Raw genomic sequence first — 18,343 nt, forward strand, 5'->3', positions numbered from 1 at the left:
ACTAGGAAAGCGGTCTTTGGGCTCAAAAGGAGGACCCATCAATCTAGAGAGGACTAGATTCAACTCCCAAGGAGGAGAAGGAGGCCGAACAGGGGGATACACCTTCTTCAACCCCTGTAGGAAATCCTTAACCACCTGTAGTTGCAAAAAGGAAGGCTGTTTGGGAGACTTTCTGTAGGCGGTAATAGCCGCCAAGTGTACCCTGATCGAGGAATACTTTAAACCTGCTTTGGCTAAGTAAAGGAGGTAAGGCAGAATTACCTCCTCCTGCCCTGTAGTAGGATTAAAATGATTGCGTGTGTATCACAAGTAGAATCTCTTCCACTTAACCCCTTCAGTGCCCGCCCCTTTCCCCGCCCAGTGCCGGCCGTTGCATTAGCGGGCGGGGTCTATGACGAGCTGGACTCGTCATGGGCACAGCGCCACCGCGGCCCATGACGAGTCCAGCTCGTCATGGGCACTGAAGGGGTTAAAAGAGTATGACGCCCTCGTGGAAGGTCTCTTTGCCTCTTTTAGGATGTGCATACAGTCCTGCGGTAGATTCAAGTGTCCATATTGCAGGACCTCAGGAGCCATGCTGCCAAGTTCAGTGAGGGAAGGTTGGGATGGAGAATCTTCCCGTCCATCTTGGTCAGCAGGTCCGATCTGTAAGGTAGTCTCTTGTGGGGGCGCACCGCCAACTGTAACAGGTCTGTGTACCACCACTGATGAGGCCAGTCTGGAGCTATCAAGATCATCGTCATGCTGGATCGGATGAGTTTGGACACCACCTTTGGGATAAGAAACAGGGGAAGAAAGGCGTATGCAAATATTCCGGACCAATCCATCAAAAGCGCATTCCCCCTCGTCCCTGGATGGTGGAACCTGGATGCATAGGTCGTAGGTTGTTTAGGTCGTCCGCAAACAAATCAATGGAAGGTTGCACCCACTGATGGAAAATATCTGCCACTACCTCGTCGTTTAGCACCCAGTCTGGCTGATCTTCGAAGTGCCGACTGAGTGCGTATGCCCGCACGTTTCGCTCCCCTGGAAGGTGCACCGCTGTGATGGAGAGGCCTCGGGCTAAAAACCAGTGACATATTGTTTGAGCTTCCAGGGAGAGCGGGCGAGAGCGTGTACCACCCTGTTTGTTGAGGTAATACATGGTGGTTGTGTTGTCTGTTTGGATCAGGATCGAGTTGGACGTGATTGAGGGCTGAAAAGCTTTCAGAGCTAGATGGACTGCTCGCAGCTCCAACATATTTATATGGTAGGACTGCTCTTTGAAGGACCAACGTCCCTGCATCTGTAGGCCATCTATGTGTGCCCCCCACCCTTGTAGAGATGCATTCCTTACCAAGGACTGTGTCGGAACTGGTTGATGGAAGGGGACTCCCACCAGGAGGTTCTTTGGTCGAGTCCACCATAGAATGGACGACTTTGCTGCTTGTGACAGCACAATTCGGTCTTCCCAGTGACCTGATGCTTGGTCCCACTTGTCCTCTAGGCCCTGTTGCAAAGGTCTCATTCTCAGCCTGGCGTTGGGAATGAGGAATATGCAAGAAGCCATCGATCCTAGTAGAGATGCCACTTGCCGGACCGTTGGACGAGCTGCCTGGAGAAGAGCCTCGCATTTCTGCTGCATTGAAGAAAGTCTCTCCTCCGAAGGAAATTCTCTTCCTATGTTTGTATCCAGAGTGGAGCCCAAATAATGGATCGTCTGGGTAGGCCGGTGAACCGATTTTTCCATGTTCACATGAAGACCCAGCCTGCGGAGTAGATTCAGACAGACTTGAAAATCGCTCAGACAGACTTGAAAATCGCTCCTTACTTGCTGAGGGGATGTCCCTTTCAGGAGCCAATCGGCCAAGTAAGGGTAAACGAACAGACCCTTTCTGTGTAGAGCCACCGCCACCACCGCCATGCACTTGGTAAAGACTTGTGGGGCAGATTTCAGCCCGAAGGGCAAAACCTTGAACTGGTAGTGTTTGCTGCCGACCACAAATCGTAGGTATTTGCGATGATGTGGAACGATAGGTATGTGGAAGTACGCATCTTGGAGGTCCATCGAACACATCCAATCTCCTGTTTGCAGATGTGGACATATTTGATGAAGCGCCAACAGGCGGAACTTCTCCTTCAAGATGACTTTGTTCAGCGATCGAAGGTCCAGGATAGGTCTGAATTTGTGCTCTTGATCTCTTTTTGGCACAAGAAAGTACCTGGAATAAACTCCCTTCCCTTCCCTCGCTGAGCAGGAGGAACCTCTTCTATGGCCTTTTTTCGCAGAAGTGTTACCACTTCCTGTCGAAGTAACTTTGACTGGTGAGGAGGAGATCTTTTCGGAGGAATGTCCTTTGGAGACACACGAAAACGTAGTGCGTATCCATTGTGTAGTAAACTGAGCACCCAACGATCTTTTGTTATGCTGCACCACTCTCTCACATGATGTGAAACACTTCCTCCCACTGGAGTGGGCAACGGCGACAGAGGAAGCTCTTGCTCATTGCTTCCCTGCTGATCTAGCCGTGGTAGAGGACTGCTGCTGATGACCTCCTCTACCTCTGTTTGACTTACGGCTTTGGAACTGCGACTTTCCTTGATTTTTGTTTTGGGACCACTGAGGGGTTTGAACCCTCTGTTGGTAGCCCTTGCGCTGGTTGGGTCTGTATCTCCGCTTGAACTCTTTTTTCTTGTCTAATTCCACCGCCTTGAGAGTGTCTAACTCGGCTTTAATCCTAGCCATCTCCTCATCAGTATGGGTGCCAAACAGGGAGGAGCCAGAAAAAGGGAGGAAAGGGAGGTTAAGAATCCTCAGTTGTGCATCTGGCTTAAGAGCTGTTAGTCTTAACCAGGCAGCCCTCCTAGCGCAAATCCCATGCGCATAAGAATGCGCCGACAGCGTAGCACCATCCGCTGCCGTGCTAATCACTCGGTTGGCTACAAGGGATCCTTCCTTAATAACCTCCTCAAAATCCCTTTGATCTTCTTTTGGCAGTTTTCCTTGAAACGGTCCAAGGAGTCCCATAAGGCTCTGTCGTAGCGGCCTAATAAGGCTGCTGCGCTAGATACTTTTAGCGATGATACTGCAGACCCACAAACCTTCCATCCCCAAGAGTTCTGGGACCTACTTTCTTTGTCTGGGGGGACCAACGTAGTTGCAGTCACTGCATGCGTTTTTCTTGCCGCCGCGACCATAACAGAGTCCGCAAGCGGATCTGATTTCAAGAATACAGGGTCTGTTTCAGCTGGCTTGTATTTCTTCTGAATTCTAGCCTGTGCGGCTTTAATTGTAGAGGGAGCTAGGAAAATGTCCATCACCGGTTCCAGAAGCCCAGGAACAGCAACGGTCGAGACGCAGATCTCTGATGTAGTGTCTCAAAAATCACCGTTGTTGCAACCTGAGGAGTCGACATCTCAATGTTCAGCTTCTGAGCCCCTCTCTGAAGCACCTCATGGTACGTATTTATATCATCTATCGGAGACACTCTTGTTGATTGAGGGCTATCCGATAGGGTGGGTGAATAGTCCCTTTTAGAGGAGCGGGTGGAGGAGGAAGACCATGTAGGAGACCTTCTCCTTTTGTGATGGGAAGCAGAAGGTCTGCGCTCTCGCGATCTGTCAGTACGGTCTTGACGTCTAGCTGAAGGTGATCTATCCACCTCTTGCACCAATCTTTGCAAAGGCGATCTGTGGATCAGACTGGTGTATTCCTCCTCTCGTGGTGATGCTCCTGCCGGAACCTTACTCCAGTGATGGATGGGAAATAGCCATCTTGGAGATAAGTGAACAGAAGGGGAAGCCCTCCTGTGATGTGACAGAGATCTCTGTCGCGACCTCCTTGAATGTAGCTCTGGGGAAGCAGATGGTGAATGCGTTGAAGGGCGTCTCGAGGAATGAGAGGATGAGTGCTGTGACGCTGATTCTGTCACTAAAACTACCGAACCTTCTCCAGACCTCACTGATGTGGGTCTCGACGTCGAGCGTATGACCTGCTCTGACGGAGCCCTTCTCGATGTAAACCTTGACCTCCATCTCGACGTCAATTTTCGGCCAGGTGTTGGAACCGATTTCGGTGTCGACTCTTTGTTCTTCGACATCGAATGCCTCGCGGACGACGTCGGAGTACTTCTGCGCCTCGACGCCGATTGTCTCCTGATGACGGCGGAGGGCTTCTGATCCTCGACACCGATCGTCGCCGGGTTGACGACGGCGAAGGACTCTCGCCCCTCGACGCCGATCGTCGTTGGATTGACGACGGCGGAGGGCTCCCTGCCTTCGACGCCAAACGTCGAGATGACGACGGCGGAGGGCTTCCGATCCTCGACGCCGATCGTTGCCGGGTTGACGAAGGCGGAGGACTTCTGCTCTTCGACTCTGATCGTCGACGAGTTTACGCCGGCGGTGGACTTCTGCTCCTCTACGCCGGTCGTCGCCAGGTTGACGACGGCGGAGGCTCACGACTCTTCGACGTCGACGGCGAATGAAGTGACGTACCTGTATGTCGGCGTTCTCTCGACGGCGAGTCCGTCGTCGAGGTTCTTTTCTTGGACGTATGTCCCACCGGTGGTAGTTTTCTCAGCGCCGAGCCCAACGCTGAAGAGGAAGAGCAAGGAATCTTGCTTCTAGAAGAAGATCTGGCCCTCTTAGAGCCCTTTCTCACCGGTGACCGGCCTCTGGAAGATGATTTATCCTTTTCTGCCAGTCCATAAAGACGGATAGGTTCTCTGTCTTTTAGAGTTCTGTTAGATAAGGACTGGCAATGAGGGCAAGTCTTGGGGACATGGTCCTTAGGTAGACAAAGAATACAGACTGCATGAGTCTGACCTGGCCTTCTTTTTTCCACAAGAAGGGCAGGGGTTAAAAAGAGATGGCATTTTGGAGTGGAAAAAATGCCAAAATCTGTCAGAAAAAGACAGCATCTTACTTGACAAGTTGAAAAACGTCGAAGTAAGACAAATTTTTCCAGAAAACTGAGGATTATTTCTGACTAAAATCAGAAAGAAGTGGAGCTGTGTAACCAGGGTCCTGCCTGAAGGAGCCGGAAAGAACAACTGACCTAACTGTCACCCCTGAGGCATGATGGGAAGCTAGGGGTCATGGCTGCCTTAAAGGCACGGTGCCAGTTTATTTCTTGTTGCTATGAGTTAGCTTTTCAGCCTTTCTAGGCTATGTTTTTCTGCAATGCAGCCTGTGAGCTGTCAATACTTTCAGTCCTATCTGAGAGATTGTGCTAAGTGCTAAGCATTAAAACAGTTTTCAAACATGCTTTGCTGTTGTTTTTCCCTGGTTTTTAATGTATTGTTTGTGATATACTGCGGAGTCCTTACAGCATTATTCAGGTCTAGTTATGAAAGGCTGCATTTGCTTTTTTATTATATATATATGTATATATATATATATATATATGGAGATACATATATGTTTGTCACATATATGATTGTGTTTCTGGGGTCCCCCGCATGGTGGGAATATTCTAGTGCTTATGACTATTGATGAGGATCCCCTGGAAGAGAACCTTTAGTAGTGCCCAAGGCAAGTCCTTCCTGGGCTAAAGAAACACAAAAAGCAGAACATCCGACAACCTTGATTGTAATGAGTTTGTATAGTGGGAACTACGCCAAGCTAAAAACGTTTCCCAGTGCCTGAGTAAGCAGATTTATAGATGGACGCTTGATTGCTAGAATGACATCCATGGCTTCCAGGGAGAGGTCAAGAGTAATCAACTGTCACTGCTCAATTTCCACGCATGAAGGTGTAAGTTGTTCATGCCCTGCTGTTTTGACAGAAGATTCTCCGGAATCGGCAGCCACAATGGAGGACAGTTCTTCTTGCTCAGAACTTCTGGGTAGCAAACTCACCTGGCCCAATTCAAAGCCACTAGGATGACTAGGTCCCAGTCATTCCTGATCTTCTTCAGAACTCAAGGCAGAGGTGAGAAGGTGTACAGGTCTTAAGATCCATACTAGGCGAAAAGCTTCTCAGAAATAGGCCTATCTTGGGAACTTCAGCACGCAAGTGTACACATTGCATATTTTCAGCACTGGTAATTAGATCAAGCCTTGCCTCTCCCCACTGCAAAAAGACGGTCTGAGCCATTCGTGATTTGCTAGGCACCACCAGCTGAGTTCTTCCACTCTGGCGTTCAAAGATGCTGCAAGGCGTTTCATGACCAGGGAAATGCTTTGACGGTTCTGCCAGTTCCAGAGACGCAGAGCCTCAAGGCCCAATACCAAACACCCCCACCTGCCCTTCATGTTGCAGTTGCACAATGTGGTGCTGTTGTCCATGCAACCCCACACCAGCCTCCTTAGATGTTGGCAGGAAGGCCTTCAAGGACAAGTGAATAGCCTGCAACGTCAGAAGGATGCTGTCTAGTCCTCTGATCACCTCTCCTAGGTGGCCCCCAAACCCAGCGGTGATGTATCCCTCATCACCATGAGCACTGGGTGGGGTAGGCAGAGGGATCTGCCACCGGTCCAACTGAGATTGAGCAGCCACCATGCAGGTCTTTGACAGTCTACTCCAAAATCCTGATGGAATCTGACAGGTTCCTAGCTGCTGAGCCCCCTGAAACTGCAGATCCCACTGCAGAGCACGCATGTGGCATTAGGCCTAGTCCACCATCAGTTCACAGGTTGCCAAGAAGTCTCAGAGCCAGTCTCACTGAGACCAAGAACCGAGGCTGATTCATAGGGATCCTAGACCAAATGTCCTGAACGCGCTGAACCAGTGGGAACGCTTGAAACTGCACAGTATCCAGGACAGCTTCAATGAACTGGAATCTCTTTGGAAGAGCCAGGCATACCTTTGGCACATTGATATAGAACCCTAAAGAGGTTCACCAACACCTGGAGGTGGTTCACAGCTGACTGTGTTAATTGTGCCTTCAACAGCTAGTCATTGAGATAGTGGATTACTGGTACACCCAACCATCAAAGGTGTGTAGCAATCAGCATCACTTTCATGAACTTCTGAAGGTCCCTTGAGAGACCAGGGGAAGCTCAGGAACTGGAAATATTCTTGGCCCACCTTGAACAACAGAAAATGTGGGCGGGTCTGCAGGACAGGAATGTGAAAATATGAGTCCTGCAGGTCCAGTGCTACCATCCTGTCTGAACCTGGGCCAACATGTGCATCTTGAATTTGTCCTTGTTCAGGAAGAAGTGGAGGGGGCGAAGATCTGATATAGTCCTTTGCTTCATTGGCCCCAAGAAACAGAAGGGAGTAACATCCTGTCCCTACTTCCTGTGCTGGAACTATCTCTATGGCTCCTGTTGTTCAAAAGAGCACTGACGTTTTGCTGCAGAATAGACAAATGGTCATCCAAAAGCCACACTGATGTGGGTGGGATATGCAGCGCTTCAGATGAGAATGGCAGCACATATCCTTGCTGAACTATTTAGAGCTCCCTTTTGCCGGATGTAATGCTCCATCACTAGTGGTAGCCATTATTTTTCCAGCCTCCAACAGGGTGGCCAAGTGGTACAAAGAGCAAGCCAAAGTAGCTTGGAAGTTATGCAGTACAGGACTGGGGAGTATGCTGCCACTAAAATCCTGGATGTTGTTGGTTTGAACCGCAACCTCAAAAAGAATGGGGGTCTGTTGCTTGAGTGGAGGTCATTGACTTTGTTGTTGTGCCAAGCCCCTTGCGAAGCCTGGAAAGGGTTGAAAATGCTGGGGATGCTGCTGCACAAGCACAAAAAGGCTGAAGAAGTGCTCTGCAGTTTTCTTTGAGCACTCCAGTGCAGAGTCTGCTTTGTCATATCTAATGGCATAGATAATAATGATGCTTGGACATTGCATGAACAATCTGTGGATCTCCTCCATGTGTGGCACTGAAGCATCACTCTGGTACCATCTGCCCTGCCCAAGAAGTCAGTAGTATCCAGCCAAGAGCGGATGACATATTTTGCTGCGTCTTGGACATCCAGAATGATCTGAGACTGGCTAGACTGAAATTGATCAGCGACTCCAGCAAGATCTTAGTGACCATGTCCCACAGATCAGAGCGTGAGTATCGCTCAAAGAGACAGCTGGCATTGACTAAATGATGGCTCAGACTGGCTTAGGAGAAAATGCCGCTATATATTTCAACTCCATATCAGAAGGAGTCATAGGGTTCAACTGACTGGTAGAGGCCTGCACTACTAGGCCCTCAAGAGTGGGATGCCATGTGGGGAAGGCAAGGCCACCAGTGGCAGGTCTATGGCGTCTAGCTACTTGCCTATTTACCAACAGGCAAGCACAATTTGTCCCAAGTGTCCATCAGCATGTCAGTCAGATCCTGGTTGAAACGGAGTTGTACCAGGTTGCAGAACCTCAGTGAGCACGTTAGTTTTTAACGCAATAGATGGGATCTGCAAGTCAAAAACTTCGGCCGCACAGCGGATGACTATAGCAAAAGAGGTTGATTCTTCTGTTGACAGGCCAGGGGGTAACACATGCCTCTTGTAGGTTCATAAGATGGGTGTTGTCGTTGTTGTAATGGGATGTGTCATCCCTGTCATTTCCATTGTAAACACCCAGATTATATTGAGTATGTTCCAAATCGGAGACAAAAAGATTTGGGGTACTTAAGGACAGTTATATTGGACTGTCAGTGTCACAATATGTATAGCATACACCTTCAGTTGAGGGTGTGGCAAATCTGTCTCTGAGTCCCCCAAAAAATGAGGTCTTCCTTCGGGGTCAGTGGCACTGTAGCGGCGTTGAGGTGGTGTGTTTTGTGGCACCAGGTTCAATTAGTCAGAATGGATTTCAGTCTCCGTCCCCAAATTGAGACGGACCCCACAGAAGGGTCAAGAGGCACAGAAGGCATCAAGGAGGGACACGACTGGAGGGCTCCTCAGATCCATGGGGCCAGAAGGCTTGCCAGAGGGAGTCAAAAGGGTAGCAAAGGTCTGCAACATGGCTTCTTTGAAAGTCTCTATCTGCTGCAGTTTTGCAGACGCACCAGAACCCCTGGTTGCATCAGAGATAGTTGTGTGGTCGGTTCGAGGGAAGTAGATCGGGACCAAGACTTGAGAGGCACCCTGACATCATTGCAACTGCTCTGAGTGAAAGTGGTGGGAAGGAGAAGAACCCTTTTTCGGCTTCTTGTGTTTTTTCTTGGATTTTGCAGTACCTGAGGATTTTGAATGCAAGGAGGATCTCTCCCTGGCACAGCCTCAAAAGTGAGAGTGGGTCCGCACCCTCAACTTTGACTTGCAGTGGATCTTAAACACCTTTCTTCGGTATCTGGAAGCAATCGCTGTAAGACATGGACCCACATGACGCCACCTCCTGGCATATGGGAGCAATGCTGAAGAACCTCCGGAACCAGTCCAACCCTTGAGGATATTCACGAGGGGCCCGATTCACAGAACTAACTTAAGACAAAATCCTAAACTTATTACCATTTTGCTATTTACAGAAGGCACTTACTCATTTTGGTATTCACAGAAGGCACTTACTCATTTTGGTATTCACAGAAGGCACTTACTGATTGATGAGTAAGTGCCTTCTGTGAATATCAAAATGAGTAAGTGCCTTCTGTGAATACCAAAATGGTAGTAAGTTTAGGATTTTGTCTTAAGTTAGTTCTGTGAATCAGGCCCGATGTGAGGGATCTGCGGGTAGAAGTATCTATCAGTAACTAAAAAACAAAACATGATATTAACTAGTGAAACAGCAGCATTTTGTTTTGGCTTTATCCAATTGTTTTCACAGTCAATACTAGTTAAGCAATCTGAATGATATACATCTGGGGTCTAAAGACTTCTTTATGCAATTGTAGTTTCTAAGCTGAAGAAATAGACAAGATTATTCAGCAGACAAGTGTGCAGCTCCTTAATGTTCAATGAAAACAAAGGGCTTGATTTAGGGTTTGATGAAAGGTACTCTGTCTTTTTAAGGCGGGGAGGACATTACCTCAACCATAGTGAAGGACTTCCATCTTCCAAATTTAGACATTACCTTGGCCTAGCGGTTATTTCTAAAATTAAAAGGAACAACAGGTCCTTTCTATGTTCAAAACGTTTGGCCAGCGTCTGCCGTTGGTTTTGACAACTGCTCACCAAACTGTGAAGGCTCCTACTCTGTCAAGGAGGAATTTGCATCGACAGAACCAATGGGGGCTCTATCAATGAAAAACTTAAGGTCCTAATGTCTCTAAACGAGGCAGAAGGACTTGGGATTTGGTCATGTTTATTTAACGATGCTCCTGCTTTACTCTCCTATTGCCAAGTCCAGACGATGGTTCATGGGCACTGCTGTAGTGAGCTGGATGTGCAAGAAACTATAAATGTTTTTTGTTTTATTATACATGTACAAGAACTATCATTTGCCGAAATGAAAAGTGCCATTTCCCAACTTGGAATAAAAAAGTGTATATCACTAGATTTCGGAAGGGCTGTATGAATCCCGATGTAACAGAATGTAAATTAAAAACTATAAAAATAAAATGTAGACCATTGTATAAATTCAGTATGGCATACAGTGTTGCTCTTCGGTTGACTACACTTATATACACACACACAGACAAACACGTGTTATTTGATTTGATTAAACATTAATCATGTGCTATTAAATCATTAAATATCTGTAAATTCAGTAACAAGAGGAAGATATCAAAAATACAACCCTGTGGGTTCACCGTAAAATGGTAATTATCTGTCACAAAATCACAAATGTAATTAATTGAGTTACGCCTTCAGCCAAAAATGCATTCAATTCAATTGAGTTGTGTCGTTTGCCAGCACATTGAGCCACACAACTGAAAGACTATATTAGAGCCCTTAAAATTCTAATCCAATTAAAAACCCAGCACAAAGTAACTGTTTTGAATAGAGATAAGGCTTATTTTCTGATGAATAATTTAAGGTAACGTCTTTTAAGACGAAGTGCATTGGCCAGCAGTGGAAGACTATCAGTAACTCACCGCTCTGATGGCCGCAAGCACATTAATGATTTTTCCATCGAGGCTTTGTCCATTTGCGACAATATCACCCAGCGAGTAGTAATCCTGCGAGTCCTTAGTCGGTAGATGAAGCAAAGGAAGCAGAGAGGCATCCACCTCGTAACTGGAACAAACTCTGACTGATGAATGAACCTCGCTGATGAGCAACTTGTAATAGCTAAATAAGCCAAAAAGAAACGAACAAATGAGAGATGAAGCATACTGCAATACTAGTACCTACTCTGTTCAATTGTGCTACGCTACATTTTTTAAACAAGATCTGACAAATAAAACAAGTCTGGCCTTTTGTGCTGCTATTGGCTTGCCAATGATTGAGCTATTATTAACCATTCATGGTAAACAGTTCAGTAGTTCAAAGGCAATCAAATATGAAAGTCCACGGGCGTCCATCTTTGAATTTTTAAAAAATATTTATTATCTTATTTTTCCATTCCAGGATGGCCTGTGCACCTATGGGAATTGTTAAACATCAATTAAAATGTGAGGGATGCAACGCAAATGAGGAGAAGAAAGCAGCCTGGCAGCAATGTGCGGAAAGCTGCTGCACATTGTAAATTAAACAAAAAAAACCCAAAAAAAATGAATCATTGTGCAAAGGCAAAATGTTGTCACTCACATGAAGAGGAGACCAATTGTGAAAGTCACTGGTCTTTAGCTAGAGGTGCGTAATGGACGACAACGATGGACCGGAATGTGCCACTGAGCAATCAAGAGTGAAAAAGATTGCAGAAATTTAGTAAAAAGGACTGAGGAAAAAAGACCAAACAGAAAAAGAAATCATGTAGACTAGAGATAAGTAGTTTGTGGTTTATGTACTTCATACCAAAAGGGACAAAAGGCAGCTGATCAGGAGAAACGATTTGATGGAATCTTCAGCTGTGAATTAGTGTAATGGGGGCCTGAAGATCTCACCCCAAAAGGGTAGTTTGTGTCAGCATAACGTGGATGCATCATCCAAAAACAATATGTTCTCTATATCTTCCACACTTGCATATTGCTTACTCTTCACCAATAATATAGTTTTGAACATTTCCCGAGGATTCGTCAAACAACGTCAAAGTTATTAGCAAATGAAAACACGTTCTTCCTATGGAAACTACATCCTAACTATAACTACTTAAAGGTCAGTTGTTTTATTAAGCAGAAAGAAGACGCGTTTCGACCACAGCGTATTATGGTCGCCAGTAAGTAGGATGTAGCTTCCATAGGCATTTTTTCATTTGCTAATAACTTTGACGTCGTTTGGCGTATTCTAGCGCAATTTTCAAAACTAATTCGCCACTCACTTCAGCTGCTATCTTGAAACTTTTGTGGTGGTCCATCAAGCTGGGGCAGAGAAAAAAGGGGGGGGTCCCAAAACGCTTTTTCCTCAATGTTGATTTCCATAGGAAACTATAGACGCGGCTACAGCCCGAACTGCTGACCAGAATAACACTATATTTGGCAGAAAGGTAGCTCTTGGTCCAGAAAGCACTCTTTCTGTTAAATGGTGTAAATTCGTTCAGTAGTTGCTGAGAAATTTTAAGAAATTTCCAGTTGTATAAATAGGGACGCGGTGGATCCGCGATCCCTCCCAACCTCATGCTGGTATCTGATTGGCTGCCAACATTTCAAACCAGGAAGTGCTGGCAGTCATCTAACTCGGTTGAACTGAGTCACAAGAAAAAAAGTAACAAAAAAAAGAAAAGGGGGCAGGGTAGAAACACCCAGAACCCAAAAAGCATTTTTGTGTTTAATTTTTGGCGGAAGACACGGATCCAGTGCTTGTAAAAAAAACATTTTTTAAATGCGGGCACCTGCGCTTTGTTTGAAAATGTCCCCTGGGTGAGCCAGATCCCGGTGGCATGTGTAAATTATAGGAGGAGCGGGGTGCACAGGGCCCCTGTCATTGGGCTATTGAACGCCCGGGGACCGCCAACTCCCCGGGGCAGTCACATAATTATTAGAGGGGGCCTCGCGGCTCCTCCGCTGCCCCGGGGACCGCCACTTCCCCAGGGCACAGAAGTGAATAATAAATAATGTGCGTGAGGCCCTACGTCCTGGTCCGCGCCTGTTCTTGTGGCTTGTTTGCAAGTATGATCCCGCTTTCCACAGAATTCTGTGCGCTGCCCGATTAATAAAGCGAGACATTACCCCACTCTAACTTCATTTTCAGATTTATGGCTTGGAATTAAGCAGCCCCTTGTAAGCTTTCTGCTGCTCACATGGCTTCCACATCACAGCATTGCACAACGGTTCTGAGAAGCCATTCATTATCTCAAATGGCCTATTTGATTACACATTTTGTAGTTGTGCATAAAAATTACAGCTATAAAATGTGCATATGGGTTAGTGAGATCAAACAACAAGGTATCTGCTTCCTGTGAAGTGTGCAGTTGTGTTACATGTTCGAAACTGCTGCCTGTTGAACGCGTGAAGAGCCTTCCCGTGGCTCTCGTGAGCTACCGATGCACTCAGCTTGTACAGTAAATAAACAGTTTATTCACTTGCATCACCAATCTATTGGTGATGCAAGTGAATAAAGTACATCAGAAACTAATTTGTAACTTGTAAGTATGTAAATTTCCTCATGTAACGGTCTTGGTTCTAATGTAAAGCGCTCTGACACCTTTGGGTAAAGTCCGCGCAATATAAAACTGCATTAAATAAATAATTCAGGGAGGGTTGTGACACAACTCTTTATTCTAGGGTCACCAACATTGGATTATCATAGGTGTCACATGGCAGTCTCTGTACTTCATTGCAGGGTATTTTTGACCACACCCACTTTACCGTCCATGAACCACAGTCATAAAACAGACTCTCGTCTGGGCCAGGCTCATCGGCTTTCTGTGTGAAGGACCCCAAGCTCTGTCAGCACTGTTAGCCAGTTCTTTGAATGGCAATGTACAAGTGTTGGGCCCTAATAACACAAACACTGGTGAAGGTCCCTGTAGGCAGCCTTGCCTCAATGTTGATCACGGGTCGCCAGTGCTATTCATTCATCCCGGAGAAATTCTAGTTTGAATATAGTATGTACGCAAAGAACACAAAAATAATTTTGAGGAGTTCTACGGTTTTCTGGGTTATCCACTTATCACTTTTTTGGGTTTGCATTTGCAGCGCGCTTTCATTTTCACACGCTGCCAACACTCCAACTCAAGAGTCGCCGCCGCACGTCTACTCCAACTGTACCATCACTACCAACTCTCCAACCTGTCATGTGGTAACTAGTTTCTCCACGTCAGTAATTCCAAAGAATACCATTGTAGATTGCTTTTCCGTACCAATTTCAGTTGAAGCGCATCATGTCGCAGCCGGGGGCGACCCCTCCCCTTCGCGTTAACGTCTCTTTCCCTAAAGGAAGGCATGCTGTGCGGAACCAGTGCACCAATTCTTCCCCCCTCGTTAGACCCACTAGCTGCACACCTCTCACTTTGCTCTTGGAGATGCCGCCCACTTTTAAATTACTTTAACCATCTCAGACTTGATATAATCGATATTTACAAGATGCATGCCCCCCCACCCCAAAGCGTTTGCTAGATGTGACCTACTATACCCCCGCCCAAACTCATGCTATACGACACAGCAACACCCTGCCTTGGTCTCTATTTAATTATCCCACTCATCCAGGAGGGACAAAGACACAGAGAGCAGCCCGGCCACAATTGCTGAAGGGTCGTCTGTTTTACCTCCGAGGGAGCCCTGTAGACTGTCACTGAACTGGGATATCTGGTCCTCGGCGGGCCTGTTGTACACTGCTGTACAACAGAGCTTAAACACATTGTCAAAGCCAATAGCTCTGGCAAAACACTTATAAGATCCCAAAGGCAAAACCTATTGGCTATGCCAATGCTTGTTTCTGTAATGTTTTGTACGCCGGGCAGACGAACAGTAAGTGGGCAATACTTTCCAAAGGCCTTTGCAACTAGGGCAGTGTTTTCCATTATTTGTGGACCACTTTGCTATCACTTCACCCACTGGAAGGGAGCTATACCTGATATGCATGTAGAGCATTCGGTCTCTAGGTACTTTAATTAAGTCGAGGTAAGGCTTGTAGTATCTACTTAATTTATGGGAATAGAACTCAGTTGTCAACTTGCCCGCATTGGGTCTACTGATCTCTCGATGGTCCACCCATTCCCAGTATAGGCATTTAAGAACTTCTCCCCTTGGGGGCTCTTGACTAGCCCAACAGCCACAAAGCCCGATTGTAGTTAACATTTTCTTGATGTCACGTATCCAGCCTATTTTACCCCCAGTGTTGAGGCTAATAACCTCAGTGAGGGCCTCTGCGTAAGGAGAAAGCTCGGTGGTCCTCCTAATACGGGCCTAAAAGAGCAGGGGACGCAACCTGGCTACATCACTTATTGATCGCCTGCCCATATCCATTAGTAGTGGCGTGAGGGGGTGTATTTTGGTGCTGTTGTTAGATCTCTTAGGAATTTAGATTCTGATCTCTGGAGCTCGTCAAGATTCTTGAATCCCCAGACTTCTGTCCATAGAGGGAAGCGCTAACATCCTTGGTGTCATTAATATGGAGGGTTGGAGCTACGGGCCTGGTATGGGTAAGGCGATGTTCTTTTGCTATTGCATCTGCCGTACGTTTGTGGGCCATCAACATCTTACCTAGGTGGGGTTTCCATTACCTTTTTTTCAGAGAATCTTACACCTAGGTAGTCAAAAGTGACGACCTTTTCAAGGGGAGTTCCACCTAGGAGAGGGCCATTCCTGCATGTCCTATGGGGATTGAAGGCCATAAATTTGGTTTGGCTGGCATTTATAATCAAACCCCGGTTCTCACAGAAAAGATGGAATCTGTCAGTAAGATGTTGTAGCCCAGCTGGGATCTTGGATATCAACAGCGTGTTGTCTGCGAACAACAAGGTTGGTATCCTTTTCCCCCCAGAACGGCTCCTCCAGAAGGAAGTCCACTAATCCGTTCACATATAGGGAAAAGAGGGTTGGAGCCAGAATGCATCCCTGCCTTACTCCTCTCTTGACAGGGATGCGCTCTGTAAGTTGACCCTGCTCACCTCATCTCACCTGGGCAAAGTTCCCCTCATGCAGCCGGACTAGCAAATTAAGAACAAATTGGGGTACGCCCATCTCGTCAAGCGTATCCCCCATGGCCTGGACCTGGGAACTAGGTCAAAGGCAGTCTTCAGATCAATAAATGCTAAATAAAGACTGCCTCTGCCTAGCACCACAACCTTCCAGTAAATTTGAAGGAATCTGAATACTTGGTCCATAGTCCCTGTCTTAGTTCTGAAGCCTACCTGGAACTGTGAGAGGATATCCCCGTCCTCAGACCATGTCTGGATCCTGTGCAGAAGGATCCGGCCAAAGACCTTCTGCATAACATCGATCAGACTTATTGGTCTGTAATTGGTAGGGTCATCTCTTGCTACCTTTTTATGTATAGGCATCTCTTGCTCCCTTTTTATGTATAGGGACTATTTCGGTAGATTTCCAAGAAATTGGGACTGGTGCTCCTTTGGCTATGGCATTTGATAATAGTAAAATGTATCGTGCCCATTGAGGGCCAAAAATAGATCCCCGGGCAGGCCGTCCGGGCCTGCAGCTTTTGCGGGTATTATTTTGTTGATTGCAGCTTCTACCTCCAAGATTGTAAAGTACTCCTCTTCTTTCAGGTACCCAAAATACTGTATTGGTTTCCCATTTTGGCTGTCCCCTTCAACAGAATAAAGCCCTTCAAAATGGTTAAACCAAGCTTGACTAGTGATATAACTCGGGGGTGGGCGTGGACCTGACCTACTACCCCAGGTGACCAATTTCCAAAAGAGGTTATTATCTTTGAATGAGCATGCATCTTTCAATTGCTCCCATCTTGAACAGTCCCAGGATGCCTTAGTCTCGCATTGGGCCACTTTGTAGGAGTTTCTTGCAGTTTTTATTTGCATTTTATCTTTCCCCTTGATTGCCTTGATTAGAGCTGACCTATTTTCCCTGCAATCTTTATTGAACCAGGAATATGGGTCCTTAGTAGAATCACGGGATTTTTCTTTTTGAGGTGAGGTCAAAAAGTATGCAGTGATTTGAGTAAATATGCGCTCATGGGCCCTAGATACATCCAATGATCTTGTTGCACTGTGTACCGCAGCTTGAAGCTCGGCCGTGCCAGATGCTAGCTCTTGTCTAATACCATCAATCTTCCCCTCGTTTAGTGCTACCTTTTTCCACTTCAAGGTCCTTTTGCAATTTGACTGCACTACCTCCCTAGTAACTGCCTAAGGTTGAGTGTTCAGCTGATGACATGTTACTTCCCTGAGCGGTTTCAGAGTTAGGCACAAAGGATTATGGTCACTTTCTGTGGTTGAGCCCACTAGCATATCAACCAAGTGCCCCCATAATCTAATATCGAGGAGGATGTAATCGATCTGGGATGGGCAGCTCGCTCTGTTGTAGGTATTTGCCCCTTGCTTGTCAGAAGGTGACCTGCCATTAGTTGCTCTTAGGCCGTATTCCATAGTAATGGAATTCAACTGAAGAACCTGTTGAGTCCATCTTTTGATCGGGGGAAGATCAAGTTGAGGTACTGCCCCCCTAACATCTTGGGGTTCAATTTCCGTCAATTCCTCTATAGCCAGGGGTTCATAGGTAGAGTTAAAATCAACTCCGACTATTGTTCTTGCATTTGGTGGGCATTTATCTAGGCAATCCTCTAGTGCAGAAATTATATTCGAGGTCCTGCCACATGTTGTCCCCCTAGCATAAACATGGAAGAGCTCAATTTGACTACCCCCTCCCCCCAGGGCCCCTAATACTCAGCCACAAAATATCTGGGCTAGTGCTTGGCTGGAAGATAATTCGGCAGTTGAGAGCAATACTCGTCCAAACAGTCAAGCCCCCTGAGGGGCGACCTCTCCCGACAGATGTTGCAGGGATATAATGACAAGTGTAAACAGTTTTATATATGGGGACCAAGCTCCATGTCTCCTGGAAAATACAAATGTCAAAATTCCCTACAAAGTTGTTCCAATGAGGAAGAGGAAGTTTGCTATTCAGTCCCGCCACATTCCAAGATACGATCTTCAACTGCTGGTTTAATAAGGGGGCTAAGCATTGCGGAGGGGAAAGGATGTTTTCTCGACAAGGGGCTGAAACTGGTAAATCTATAGATAAATGTAAATCTGTGGCTAATTTGTCATCTGAATAGATTTTAGCCCTGCTTGTGCCCACTGAGCCTTGGTGACTTTACATGGAGTAGTTTAGACAGTTAGGGAGACTCAGAAGCGGTGAATCTTGCAGTCAGTCGTTGGACTCCAGAGAGGAAGTACCTGCTAGATGTATTATTGCATGCGTGTGTTGTGATCTGCCCTGCTTGTACGAAGGCTGTTGTCTGAACTGGATGGACGAACCATCTGGAGGGCAGGTGCGAAACTCCAGAACCAGGAGATTCCC

At 46.6% G+C, this 18,343-nt stretch overlaps 1 protein-coding gene across 1 annotated transcript in view; it reads right to left on the bottom strand.

Moving 5' to 3' along the window:
- Positions 1-18,343, bottom strand: part of MEIOB (meiosis specific with OB-fold) — an 877,351-nt gene that overhangs the window by 529,681 nt on the left and 329,327 nt on the right. Inside the window, exon 6 of the mRNA XM_085629370.1 lies at positions 10,901-11,096. Within this exon, the coding sequence (XP_085485496.1) occupies positions 10,901-11,096 (196 nt within the window). The remainder of the gene's footprint in view (positions 1-10,900; positions 11,097-18,343) is intronic.

Source organism: Triturus cristatus, chromosome 10 (assembly GCF_964204655.1).
Source record: "Triturus cristatus chromosome 10, aTriCri1.1, whole genome shotgun sequence".
Taxonomy (NCBI): Eukaryota; Metazoa; Chordata; class Amphibia; order Caudata; family Salamandridae; genus Triturus; species Triturus cristatus.